This window comes from Callospermophilus lateralis, chromosome 5 (genome assembly GCF_048772815.1).
Source record: "Callospermophilus lateralis isolate mCalLat2 chromosome 5, mCalLat2.hap1, whole genome shotgun sequence".
NCBI lineage: Eukaryota > Metazoa > Chordata > Mammalia > Rodentia > Sciuridae > Callospermophilus > Callospermophilus lateralis.
The window spans coordinates 60,698,651-60,713,039 of NC_135309.1; the positions used below are offsets into that span (position 1 = coordinate 60,698,651).

The 14,389-nt window shown below is 39.2% G+C and overlaps 1 protein-coding gene across 1 annotated transcript in view; it reads right to left on the minus strand.

Annotated features, from left to right (window-relative positions):
• Nucleotides 1-14,389, minus strand: part of Fbn2 (fibrillin 2) — a 218,122-nt gene that overhangs the window by 44,184 nt on the left and 159,549 nt on the right. Inside the window, exons 26-34 of the mRNA XM_076855914.2 lie at nucleotides 12,297-12,425; nucleotides 11,088-11,213; nucleotides 9,080-9,205; nucleotides 8,486-8,608; nucleotides 8,251-8,376; nucleotides 7,646-7,771; nucleotides 5,732-5,854; nucleotides 3,349-3,471; nucleotides 1,367-1,492 (exon numbers count right to left, since the gene is read on the minus strand). Of these exons, the coding sequence (XP_076712029.2) occupies nucleotides 1,367-1,492; nucleotides 3,349-3,471; nucleotides 5,732-5,854; nucleotides 7,646-7,771; nucleotides 8,251-8,376; nucleotides 8,486-8,608; nucleotides 9,080-9,205; nucleotides 11,088-11,213; nucleotides 12,297-12,425 (1,128 nt within the window). The remainder of the gene's footprint in view (nucleotides 1-1,366; nucleotides 1,493-3,348; nucleotides 3,472-5,731; nucleotides 5,855-7,645; nucleotides 7,772-8,250; nucleotides 8,377-8,485; nucleotides 8,609-9,079; nucleotides 9,206-11,087; nucleotides 11,214-12,296; nucleotides 12,426-14,389) is intronic.

Consider the following 14,389-nt stretch of genomic DNA (forward strand, 5'->3'; position numbering starts at 1 on the left):
ATGGAGGGGAAAGTCTGTCTACGTATAAAGAATTCCTGCTGGCAGCAGTGTTTGGCTACTGCTGACTTGCTCCTTTTCCAGCTCCCTGTCAAGCTGAAACTAATGATAAATCATGTAATTCACTACCCACATCGACTCACATTTTCTACTAATTGGCTTCAGTGCTAAAAAGAAACCAGGACTGGGGAAAAAAATGAAGCTCTCTCTAGTTTAGCAGGAAGGCTTTCAGTGCCATGCTCTCTTCCCCAGGGGTTACTGTTCACCCCCTCATTCTGAGTCAACCCATACTGGTGGAGGTTCATGAAAACTCATCATCTTTTAGGCACTTATTTCCTTCAGGTACCACTGTCAGTGATGGAGCCAACCCAGCATCTACACTGAACCTCCCCAGAATGTACGGTTTGTGCTTGGTTGTTGCTGCTGCTGGTGTGAATGTGTGTGTGTGTGTGTGTGTGTGTGTGTGTGTGCGTGCGCGTGCGCACATGCCCACATGGCTGGGTGGTGGGAACATACTGGTACTTAATATTTCTATTCATTTGATGAGGCACTAGAGTAGGGGGAAAGATTACTCAGTTTTCATTTTATCATCTTTCCCTAGAAGTTGGCATGAGTTTTCCTTTTTTTAAGGTTTTCTGTGAATTGCAAGTTTTGTTGAAGCCCTATAATATGTGAATCATTTGCAATCTCTTTTCTTTATTCATTTATTTTGCACTCCCTGTAACATGCTGATGGCCTGGACTATGTGTAATATGCATTAAATCTCTTAATTTAAAAGAAAATCCAAATTCTTTTTCTTGGAAAGATATCATACTAGACATAAAGTCCCATTTCTATGAAAGAGGGATAATAACATCATAACTTTGAGGAAGGAGACATTGCTATTAAGAAAGAAAAAGTCCCTAATGAATCCCTGAAGTAGGCTTCTAGTCCCAGACATACAGATGGCAGATTCAAATAGAAAGGTCAATGCCAAAAAATGAGTTCTTTAAATGTTGATAAACACAATAAGTAGTGGTGATTTGGGTAAGTAATAGATCATATCTTAAAAGCTGAATAGTTTTGCCACATGTCATTCATTTAGTGATAAAAAAAGAAAAGAGACAAAAAAAAAAAAAGAAGTGGTTAAAAAAAGAGTGAGCCAAACTTCCAACTATTGGCCCTTGGCCAGGAAAACTTCATAAGAGATGAAAGCTGCCTTCATCATTATTCATTTTGCAAAATAATCCACGCTTAAACGAATGACTTTTATATGTGCAGCATGTGCTATGTATTTTGCTTCCAGGTGGAGCCTGTTCCAGCCCTTTTTGTGGTTTCATATGCTGTAGTTGATCCAACTTGAAAATGAGTTGGAATCCTAGTGACCCACCTTGGCAGGATCTGCTGTCTGAGGCTGGAGTGAAGCCCATCTCACACTCGCAGCGATATGCACCCGGGACATTGAGGCACTGTCCATTCTCACAGAGATTTATATTTTCTGCACACTCATCAACATCTGTGGAAGAAGTAAATTACAACATCTCTATTAAGCTCCAAATTTCATGACACGTTTTTCCTTGCTCTATAACTAAATCAATTTTACTGGCTTGACTTAGTGCTCATTAACATAAAACCGCAATTAATCACATTCACACTTTAAGGGTGTACAACAAACTTGATAGTAGAGCTATTTAACCTACCCTTAACATTCAATGTGATTAACACAGATGCCTCTCCCATGTAATTATCTTACTTCTCTTTAATGCCAATCTGATGTATTTGTATTATAAGAACATTATTAGATATGACAAAAAATGTTGGAGGCAACTTTAAAAAGGTATCCATTCATTTGAAAACATTATCGTATTATGAGAATAAGCAACGTGTGCTTTCACTGATCCAAGTACTCTAAAGCCAATTAGAGACATTATGGGAATGGGGAAAGTTTCTTTCATGTCATTACAATCTTATAAAAATACTCTCATCTTAATTATGTAAACAGTCATGCATTACTCATGGATTTTAAAGATGATTTATTTAATTCTATGAAGCAGAAAAGAGGAGATGGGCAGAAACAAACACGCAGTGAGCGCCAAGTAGTGTTCCAGGGCCTGACATGCGTTTTTCATTGAGTTTAGCCAGCAGTTCCGTGAAGTGAAGAGGAGGAAAACCCCAAGGGTCAGGGCAGTCAAGGGAGTTGTGAGAGTGACATTGAGCTAGTGTGTTGCATGAGCCTAGCTCTGTCTGCAGTGTCTAACACCAAAGCCATCATGTTCTTTCCTTGATACCACCAAAAAAAAAAAAAAAAAAAAATCCAAACCAAAAACCAAAACAACCAAAAACCAAAAACCAAAACAACAACAACAACAACAACAACAACAACAACAACAAAAAAACTAGGAAAAATGTACTAGCTAAGGTCTAAAAGCAAAAAGAAAGCTTCAAGACTGAATAAACATGTTTTCTTAAAGAGACATTTGACAATGATGAGTCTGCATTTTTGCTGTCAATGATGAGAAGCACCTACCTTACAAACTAAAACTATTTATTTATTTATTTAGTACCAGACATTGAACCCAAGGGTGCTTAACTGAGCCACACCCCCACCCCTTTTGGTTTTTTGAGATAGGGCTTTTGCTAAGTTGTTTAGGATGGATTTAAACTTGCAATCCTCCTGCCTCAACCTCCTGAGCTCCTGAGATAACAGGCGTGTGCCACAGCACCTGGCAATCTTTAAATTTTAAATCTTTTAAATTTTAAATCTTTTAAATCTTTATTTATTCAACTTTTGTCCAGCAAGATGATCTAGTCTTATATATGCAGGTGAGACAATGTTTTATTCTCAAAGAGTGTGGAATAAATAGAAGCTAAATGGTACAGAAGTTAAAACGTCAGTTTGGAAACTTTTATTGCGCTCTTATGAAGTTGCTTTTCTACGTCTCCTACATGTATTATTCCACTTAGTCAACATGTGATAAGCTATTGAGACTCTTCATAAACACATTAAATAGTAGTGCTTATCTTAAAAAAAGGTGAACAGTCATTCTGTATCATCTGTTTATAGTGGTTAAAAAAAAAGGAAATGTCATTATTATTACTACGCTCATTTTAAAACAGCAATAGGAAAACTAAGGTCAGACAGGTTAAGTGATGACTTAGGGTTATACTGGTAATAAGTGGCACAGCAAAGATTTCAGTTGAGATGGTACGATCTAGACAAAGCCTGTGCTTCTTTACCACTGTACTAGAAATGAGTAAGAGAGAACGATCATCATTTAGCCTTCTTTAACTGTAGTCTTCTTCATAGAAGGAAAGCACATATAGTAGTCCATGACAGACACACATCCAAGCATTCTGAGGCCTATCACTCACCTGAGCAGGTAAAGCCATCTCCAGTGAACCCTTCGGAGCAGGCACATCGGTATGAGCCTGGGGTGTTTACACACTGGGCATTTATGCTACACTGGTGGGTTCCATTAGAACATTCGTCTAGATCTGTATGTCAAAAAAAAAAAAAAAAAAAAAAAAAAGGTAGCAACAAAGGTCAGAAATGAAAACAAACACTTAACTACCTAGAAAGGTTTTAATTTAAATAGAAACTGGCCAAATGGAGTCTTAGCAAATCTATAGGGACACGGCTCCAATTCACTAAAATCTCATACCTATAATACAAAATAACCATGCCACAGGTATAGGCCAGAACTACCAATTCAAGGATTTTGTAGATATCTAATTGACTAACAATTAAAAGAAAACCAGTGTCAGACTTCATTCTGACTTCAGCTGAGAGTGAACTTTACTGCTGTTTCCTTTATTACTAAAAAAGGGACCATTTGGAAGGTACTACTGAGCAGGGAAACTTGCATTGAGTTTTCAAGTTGATTTTATAGATGAGGAAGCAAAAATATGTGCAAATAGTGCAAACCACAGACGTTAAGCACAGAAAAAAAATCACATATTTTTATATGCATCATAAAAAACATTAAAAGGTGCAATAAGAGAATAAAAAGGGCATCTAATTTGGACTATAGGAACAATGAAGGCCTCACTGAGGAAGTAACTTTTAATTAATTCAGCTCTAAAGGATAAGGAAGAGTTAGTCCACTGAATAGAAGTAAGAAGGAGTATTTTTTTTTTTTTTTTTTTTTTTTTGCAAAAAGAATAGCATATACAAAGAAATCAAAGAGTAAGCATTTGGTGTGACCCAGAAAATCAAGGAGGTCAGAGTGGCAAAGCACAGTGCAGAGGACAGAGGGCAGGGGGACAGTAAGCTAGAGAGAGTGGAGGCATTTGCAGGGTCTTGTGAGCCATGGGAAGGAAGCTGGGGTTTATCCTAACTTCAGTGGGTTGAAATGATGACCATGGAAAGGTCAATTTTGAGGTTTACATGTTCTGCTGCTGCTGTGTGAAAAATGGATTTCAGGAAGACAGAGAGAGAACAAACGAACATATCAGGGGTGGGGGGTGGTCTTTCAGCATGGTGGGGAGTGAAGGGGACAGAAAGACAAGGACAGGGACAGAGAGACTCAGAATAGCCAGGGAAATGAAGATGAAAAGGATGGGTATGGATGGCATTTGGGCACACAGGTGCCTGGACATCGTCAAATCACTTGTATTGGAGACAGGCTGACTTGTGATAGTTGGCCAGACTAACAGACAAGAAGCACATAAACGGGAGGCTGCAGGGGAGAAAACCATTAGACACATGGGACCAGACAAGTGGCATGAGGATATGGCTGAAGAGTTGTGAGAGATGGCTAGACTAGAAGTAGGTTTCTTGTAAACTTAATGAAGCTATCATAGGATGTTAATGCCGCAAAGTTATCTGGAAACTATGATAATTTACCTTCTGTAGTTGGCTCGTAAACATTTGACACATATAAAACATTTGGATGGATAAAAAGTAGACTCAAATTAACTTATATTATTTGTGAGAAGTGTTAGGGCTATTATTTAATCCTTACTGCAGGCCTATAAGCTTTTAATGAGAAATCATCATGGGGAGGTCAGTTCAGCTTACTTTCTTTTCTATTTTAAATTGACCTGGATAATTCTTACCAGCTGGAAAAATGCTTTATTGTTAAGGCATGTAAAACACTGAGCATATTAAAACAGCACTGTGAATGACACCAAGGGTATAATCCAGTCCCCTGCCTCACAGCTATAAAAGACTTATTATTAGATTCCAGCTCAGGAGCTATAAAACTTGGGAAAAATGGCCTTCCCCATTCTCCTTTCTTTGAATCAGACCTCTTGGAATCCAACAAAACCCTTAGATTTGCCTGGAAGAAGAATTCTGTTTTCTAGTAAGGAGCTAGGATCGACTACTTATTACAGACTTAAGGATCTCTAAAAAAAAAAAAAAAAAAAAAAAACCTTTTCATTTCCTCCATTTATTTCACTGGGTTTTAAATCTTGCTGATTACTCTATGAAAAGGCTAGGGAGAACATATTAGTCATTTTTCATCATACAGCTGTTTGGATCACCGGCTGCACATCAAGTAATTTTTACTGAACAATATGCGTGAAAAAGCAGATGCCAAGGCATCCTGTTGTAATTTGACCATTTATGTTAAGGCTGAAGGAAACTCTTAGGCAGGAATTATCCCTGCAACAAAAGACAGACTTTGATTTACAAGAGAATAAATTAAAAGTGAAGAACACGTTCCTATTCAAGTATGTGAATTAACAACTGTACAAAGGGCCTTTAAAGAACGTTGAGCTTTGGCAAAGATATTTACGTTTGCAAACTCACCAATACATTTGATGCCATTCCCCACCCAGCCTTCTCTGCAGCTGCATTTGAAGCTTCCTGGGACATTCAGACAAGAGGCATGCATGTCACAGTTGTGGGCACCAATTTCACACTCGTCCACGTCTGAGAAGCCATAATTAGTAAGAAAAAACGATTAGACAAAGCTAATTATTTCTACTTCCAAGTGCATTTCTGTGTAGGTACAATTTTAAAGTAAAGATAGAACTAAACAGAGAAAACATTATATCACTTTAAATTGTTTTGGACTCCAATAAGATCTGAGGTTCCTGAGCAAATCAAACAGGCCTGTTCCTAGAAGACACTGCCAACTTCCTAGTAGGAGTGACATGCAACAGCTGCTGCCCTTGGTGGGTATGACAGCCATCCTCCACAATATGCAGAGGCCCAGACAACACTTCATGCAGAGGACAGATTACATCAGATTATAGATGTCAGCACAAACCTTATTTCCCCAAAGAGATTCTGCTATTCCTTTCTATGAATATTTATACATATTTTTCATGAAGAAGAAGACCGACATTTTCCTAAAGGAACAATCAATTCTTTTTGAAAAAATACATAATAGTTGGTTATTTATTGATTTATAGAGATTTTGAAAACTATCATTTGGTGTATATGTTTATTTCTTGTATTTATTTGAGAATACAGAAAAATGTTCCCCGAAAATGCTATTTGGAATGTGACCAGATACTTTTATCAGTGTGTGTGTATGTGCACATATTACATATATATGTACATTTACAGACACATATACAGTCATGTGCCACCTGACAACAGATATACCTGTGAAAGTGGTTCCATAAGATGATGATACCTAGTGTCTTAGTTTGTGTAACTCTATGATGTTCTCATAATGATGAAATTGCCTAATGATACACTTTTAAGAATAAAATTTCATCATTGAGACACATAAGTCCATGTATATGCACACATACATATGTGTGTGATGTGTGTATGTGTGTATGTATAAACTATATACATTTGGTTGCCTAAAACTTTCTAGAATACAAGATATGATTGGTTCTACCCAGTTCACTGATTACACATTGTAGGTGCTGAAATCATACATGTATGTGTGTACCCACAAGCACACACGCACACTGTTGGCTTGAATCAACTCAGCTAGTGGTGAGCATGCATAGTACTCTTCTTTTCATTTTGTGTCCCTTCCTAGAGGGGTCTGCCTTGGTTGTAGCCAAAGCCCTTCAGCCCCTGCTTTGAGCAAAATACCACATAGGGACTTAAATCAAGTATTGAGGGACATCTGGTCCAAAACTTTGACTTTGGTACTTTCCAGCCCAACCTCTATACAAAGGACCAAAGCTAATTACAAAGGACTAAAGCTAATTAGTGAAGAAAACAAACAGGAGATAAAGTGAAGGGGAGGGGGACAAAGAAGAGGAAGAGAGAAAAAAAGAAATACAATTTGGGCACAGAGAAAAGACAAAAGTGAGTGTAAAAAGAAGTGAAACAAAAGGAAGAAAATATGGGGTAAAACAGAAAGGGAAACTGCTTAAATAGAACTCAATTTTTAAGTAGTTTAGAACTACAAAAATGAATGAAAACTGGGATTCCTCCAGGTCTTTCTGTGCCCCTTCTTTATGTGTCTTCCACCAGGGAGCAGTCATGCCAAGGGAGCAAATGCCTCCGGAAGTACAGCAGACCCAGACTCCCTCCACTCTCCTGCCCTGTGACAGGACACATGGCCAGCTCCAAAGTGCGTGGCTTAGCCAGTGTGCTGCCAGATAAGTGCCAAACGCCTCCTGCATGCCCCAGCTTTGCCACTCATCACACACACAGTTGCAGCCTGGCTGTGGGAAACAGGTCTAAGAAATGTGAGGGAACAACGATGTTGAAGATTGGCCTTTGAAACCCCGGAAGCTTGGAACCCACCTGTGCATCCCGTGGTTCCCTTCTTCACTGAATAACCCAGCTGACAGTGGCAAATGAAGGATCCCTTGGTGTTCTCACACTCCCCAAACATGCAGATGTTCGAATTTAGGTCACATTCATTCACATCTGGAAAATGCATTTTTCAATACTTTGGTTAGCATAATTACTCATCAGCATAATTTAAAAACTATGTTTTAAATTAAACAGCATAATAGTAAAACAGAAAGACAAAATTTAAAGTGTAACCCCTTTGCAAGATACAGTATTACAAATTACCCTCTGTCTTTGAAGGGTTTTTTTTTTCCTCTAAGTAATTTTCCCTTTTCAGGTTCTATAGTTCTAGTAAAATAATTTGAATTTTTTTAATATTTATTTTTCAGTTGTAGTTGTCAATACCTTTATTTTCTTATGTGGTGCTGAGAATCAATTGAACCCAGGGCCTCGCATGTGCTAGGCAAGAGCTCTACCATTGAGCCACAACCCCAACCCCAAATAATTTGAGTTCTTAAAATAACAAAGAACCCTTCCTGTTCTTGTGTTTATGTGTGCATATACGTGTGTGCCAATGTGTCCATAAACATGTGTCCTTTGCTGATGACACCCACCGATGCAGGTTTTCATGTCCATGGAAGCCATGAATCCATCGTAACAGAGACAGCGATACTCTCCAGGAATGTTGGTACACTGACCGCCGTCACAGATGTCAGGATTGTTTTCACATTCATCAATATCTGGGGACACAAAGGAAACATCAAATGAAAACAAGGATGGCTGGCCCCAATCTGAAGTCTTTTCCCTTCATTCCTGTTATTCAGCAGTATCTGGAGCCACATTCTCTACCTGCACAGGATCTCCCGTCCGGCATCAGGGCGTAGCCCTCGCTGCAGCTGCACTCATAGCTGCCTTCTGAATTAGTGCACTGGGTGTCGCAGCCCCCGTTCATTATCATGCACTCGTCGATATCTGCAAAATAACATACAACCACATTACTTGTGAGCTCTGCTTCCTTAAGTAAAAAAAAAAAAAAAAAAAAAAAAAAAAAAAAAGTCAAGATTTTCTCCTTTTTAAACAGAGAATGATGAAATGGCTTTGGACCCCCCGCCCCCGCCCGCCCTGCCTCCACATTTGTATTAGTCTAGCACTATGAGCCTATGCCATCAGTCTTTCTCAGTTCTTTTACTTCCTTTTAGACAGGGCTCCATTTAACTCCAGTATGTGAAGGATAAAGAACTCAAAAATACAGTAACCATGGAGTTTTGGGCATTTTCTGTAAGATCAGCAAGACCTCTTCAAAGGTGCCCTGGGAAGCTGCCCCCGTTTTTAGACTCACTTTCAGGACAAAGGATTCCCACAGGCTTTAATATATATTCACTGATAAACTTTTCCTACATGATTTGGAAATGTGAGTTTCAGACCTGTGTGGCTTCATCTTACCTGTACAGCCCTGGCGGTCTGGGGTAGCCTGATATCCAGGATTGCAAGAGCACTGATAGGTTCCAATCATGTTCACACATTTTCCATTTCTGCAGAGATTGTCACTCAAGGAACACTCATTGATATCTATAAAAGATGAACAGAATTAATGTTTTGTGTGAAAGCCAAATCACTCAAAAATATCAATGTGCATCACTGGAGAAGTGGTCTCCTAGGGGGTGTGTATTTCAGGAGGAAGCGATATGATCTGGAGTAGTTCAGGAAAATATCAGAATCTCTACTTCTATGTATTCCTAACTATAAAAGTGCCACCTAGTACTACTTTGCACAGTGATAAATCATGCTCTAGCTATGCTGTCTGATACATAGCTGAATGTACTACTGAGCACGTGAAATGTGGACAGTATGACTAAAGAAGAGTTACTGTTATTTAATTTCAATTAAAATTAAATAGCCACACAGATTACCACATTAGATCACACAGATTTAGCACATGCTAGAAATGAAGCTTACTACTATTATGAATCTACACTGGCACATTCATTTTGGTCTTCATTCGCTGGTCAGGTGTTGCCTTCAAAACTTAAACTATCCTGAGGGGAGCCACTAGTTCCACACAACACAAGCATGACAGTGAGCCCTCAATGTGATTGTTTGCATCACATTATGTATAGAAGGATTTATAGGTTATATTGTCTTTTTAAAAATAAACTAACCCATATAAGATGGGCAAGTGCCTAAAAAACTCATGCAAAGATCTGTGAAATAAAATAGTACTAATACTGCAATCACAAGAAAGTGGCAAGAAAACTTCCTTATCCAAGGTACACTATACATTAAAAACAGTGATAAAGTACAGTAATCAGATATAACAAAAGATGCATTCCAAGTTCTCAAAATTACCCAGACAGTATGACATGGGCTTATGCTTATGATCCTTAAGTGTATATTTTGTATTTTATAGAAACACATATTTTATATTGTACATTATACTGTAAAGGGGTACAATTTTAAGCTCTAAGATTCATGAAAACTAAATTACAAAATAAACTGAATTTAAGATTCTGAATTTCTATATCACAATATGTTCATCCATGAGTAAATGTCCTATTATTGGCAGTGAAAAAAAACTTTTGGTACTTTTATTTTAAATAAAAATATTTAAAACTTTTAAATTCACCCTTTAAAAATGTCTATTTAGTCCATGACTTAAGAATCATCTTGTTTATTAGCAGAGCAATTTAGATGGCTTACAAGTAAATATATGTATACTGGGGAGATGTACTCGAATTATTTTTAAAATGTGATACATAAACTGCTCTATTTTAATCTTTTATTTGCTTTTACAGTTTCAAAAAAAAGTTCCTGACAAGAAAATACTTCCTGGTTAAGTCCAAGTTTGACAGCCAGTATAAAAGATCACAGTAAGGCCAGAGGCCACGCTATGTTTATGAAAATAACAGTTGGAATGTTCAAAGACCATTGATTAGTGCTCTCCTGTCCCCTCTGTTCTCCCTGCTGATCTCTGGGCTGTGAAGAGACCGAGGTGTTCCTGTAAGAAGTGGGAGTAAATGAAACTCACATGGACACACATGAGTGACCCCTGTGTATACTCATGGATGCTGAGTGGACTCTTGCCTACATGCATGGACAAGATGTTGGGTAGAGGGTGCACCGTGCACAGGTGTGTGCACAGATGGACAATCAGGGAGTATCCCCCGGCCATCACCCATTCCATCCTGCATGGAGGATTGGGCCTTGCACAGGGTCCCTCACATCAGCCAGGTGAGTTTGTAATGAAAAAGAGGCAAACCAGAACAATGTCAGCCCACCAAGCACATCACGGAAGCAGCCTGTAAAGACACAGCCTGAAGCCAGATATAAGGAATCTGGATTTCCAACTTGTAATAAGCTAGATTTCACATGCCCTAGGACAAGTTTGGTAGAAGTGATTCCTGATCATTGCCCTTTGTGCTGGGTGGATTTATGAGAGAGGGGGCAAACTCACCCACACAGTCCTCGCGTGATGGTGACAGCTCGTGTCCCAGGGGACAGTCACACTGAAAGCTGCCCTCAGTGTTCACACAGGTGCCACCCCTACAAAGGAGAGGGTTACGTTCACATTCGTCAATGTCTGAAAGGTAAAAACGTGAGATCCATTAAAGAACTCTGAGGAAAAAATGTTCACGCATAAAGCACGGGAGGAAGGATATTATCTGAGGTAAGTGTTGGCTCCAATGTATGAGCTATGCTTGACAGGAGGGGGAAACACTTCTCACTTTTTCTGCCATCAGTGTAAAAACTAAAAATTCTGTTCTTAAAGATAGTAAGCCATCAGTAAATAAAAGCTATCAGTAAAACACATACAGAATGAGATTTCCAAGGCTAAAAATAAACAATATTTGCTTTACATCACCACAGGTTCAAGGTATCATCTGATATTGTCAGTTTTCTGGTGTATGTGCCTTTCATCAAAGTGAAAGAAAAATCTTAAACCATAGCTGGCTATCTTCTAAATCCTCCATGTCATTTTGAAAATGAAACTGTGACTTCAAAAGGCTGGGAATACCACATGGGTTTGCAGCATTGCACACATGAAGAAACAGTACAGGATTAGCATGACAGAATACAACTTTTGGGGTTACCACCCTATGTCATCCATTTCATTTTATTTATTATTTTGAAACCACAGAGGAATTTTAAGGAAATCTGTCAACATTTTTATTTTACTTTATCTGTTACTGCTGCATTACTATTATTCACAACAGTGACATTCATTATGCCATATTTGTACATGCACATAATTTGATCAGTCTCATTCCCCAGGACCTTCCCTTTTCCTTTCCTCCTCCCTCTCTGAATATGCTTACTCTGTGCTACTGATTTCCTACTGATCCCCTTCTATTATTATGATTACTTTAATCGGTGACAGAGACATCCATTTTAAAGGAATCCCTCCTGAGTAATCATTCCCTGTGCTGATTCTATGAATAAACAGAATCTGGTCTCAACATCTCACTGCCCTGAAGGTGCCAAAGGTTGGGGCTCCCAAAAGCTACACAGGGCATATTTTCTGTCTGATACTGAAATCTCTTCTCTCCCATCGGAGCTCCTTGACAAGCCTGCTGCCCGATGCTCTGAGAGGTAAGCCAGAGTACAGCAAGTGAGCTGCGCTAGACTGGTTTCAAGGTCGGCAGGGAAGACAGGCCATGCTTACCCATGCAGTTCTTCATCATCATGAAGCCACTTTCGTAGCCTTCAAAGCACTCGCACTCAAAGCTGCCCGGCGTATTGACACAGATCCCACTGCCACAGAGGTCAGGAGAGATCCTGCACTCGTCGATGTCTAATCCACACGGTTTGAAAGAAATAAAAAAAGAGAATGAGATGAGATGGTGTTAAAGGCCAGCGAGAGGGATTTGCCTTTCCATAGGAAGGTACCGCACACTGGATATACTGGGGAAATCAATGGCTAAGAGGAGGATATGTTTCCAGGAGATCAGAGGCAGACAGGGCCCTAGGCACATTCCTTTTCCCAACTGCCAAAACTGTCACTGCCAACGGGCAGGTGGTGGTGCCTTTTTGCCTTTAAGAGTTCTGGAGTTGTAGGTTTCTCTTTGTGGCTGAGACATAGTAATAGAAGAGTGAACCAAGCAACTGTGCTAGTGGTCGAATGAGGCATGTGGTAAATGAGGAGAGACACTTCCCATGTGGAATGAAACCCCACAAGTGACTTGAAGGCACTGCTGGTTCCAGTGCATTAGCCTACAGGGAGCATATAAAGACAGCCACTGCCTCTGAGCAGGGGTGGCCAGCGGAACAGAGAGGCAGATGCAACACATTAACCTCAAGTCAGACTGTACATGCACAGACACAGCAAGGCCTTGGAGGATGGCCCACTTTGTGTTTTTCTGTGTCACAGTCAGATGTGAAGATCTTTCCTGATTCAGTTTTCGAAAAATGGTGTTTGTGTGTTTGCCACTTTACATATATTGTATAAAAAATCTTCAATAGCAACAACTGTACTTTACAAAAAAATAGTTTTCTGAGAAATCTCCCATATCTATAACTATAATGTTTCCAAGAAAATGTGACATTAAAAAAAAATTTGTCACAATAGAAAAAATGCTTTTGCCACTGTAGTTTTCAGTGAATTTAATTTTGAAGCTTTTTGCCATAGAATTTAAGGATTTAGTCAGTGGATGACTCATGTGTGTCCTCTTGGGTGGGGGTGTCTCAGTCTCTGCTATCTCCCAGGTTTTAATTCCCCAATTACCAGCCATATTGAAAAAAATGCAAGTACTTTCTTTTAAATAGAAGTCACACATATATGATGAAGCACCTAACAGTATGCAAATTAATTCTCCTACTTTTATCTGTCATATCTGGTGATTGGTGCTGAGCCCTAAGAGGGGCATATGACACATCCTTTGATGGAGCAGGGGCATTGTTTGACTAACATACTGTGGTGGGAGCTTCACTGTGCAAGAGTGTGGACTCTGAAATTAAGTGTCTGGTTAGAAACCTCATCTGTCACCGTGTTTGGGGCCTTGAAAAAAATCATTTAACTTTTCTAGGCCTCAATTTGTTTTATATCTGAAGAAGAACCCACCTGCAGATTTATATTCGTTAAACACTAAAAACTGCATTTCTCAAAGAAAGTGCTGCACACGTGTAAGCTATTCTCTGCTCAGAGCTGGCATTTTGGAGGTGACTTGTGAACTGGTCCTTGAAAATGTTGTTCCAACTTTAAAGTAGAGAGGCAAGAGACACAGTGCACCTGTGAACGACATTAATGCACCTCGGGGAACAGGAAGTTATAGAGTAGCTGTCTTTGAGGGTAGTCATGGGTGTAAGCACAGGCAGGATGGGTGGGATCACCTAGGATCACTTTACATCTTGTGAAGAATGGGTCAATAATTTTCTATGGAATTTCACATTATATCCCCAAACAAGGCAGTGTTATTAACAAAAAATCTCTGTCTCCTACTATTGAAGAAAAAAATGTTTGAGATTAATAAATTCACTTGGTTAATGTCACAACAAAAACAGATATTGGGATCAGAACTGGAAGAACTCAAAGCTTCTTTACCCAGGGTCCAAAGTTGCCTGAGTTAATGGAAGTTGTTTTGCCAGAAGTTACACAATCTAAGTCCTGTATGAGGATGATAAACCCAGTGGTTGTGAAAATGAGGGCTTTAATTGTGGTAACTCAAAGGTAGAAGAACTTGGAGGAGCATGTGCTATAGTAGATAATGTGATATGTCACCCAGGTCCCCTTTCTAGAAAGAAGGACCTACTTTCCCCCTC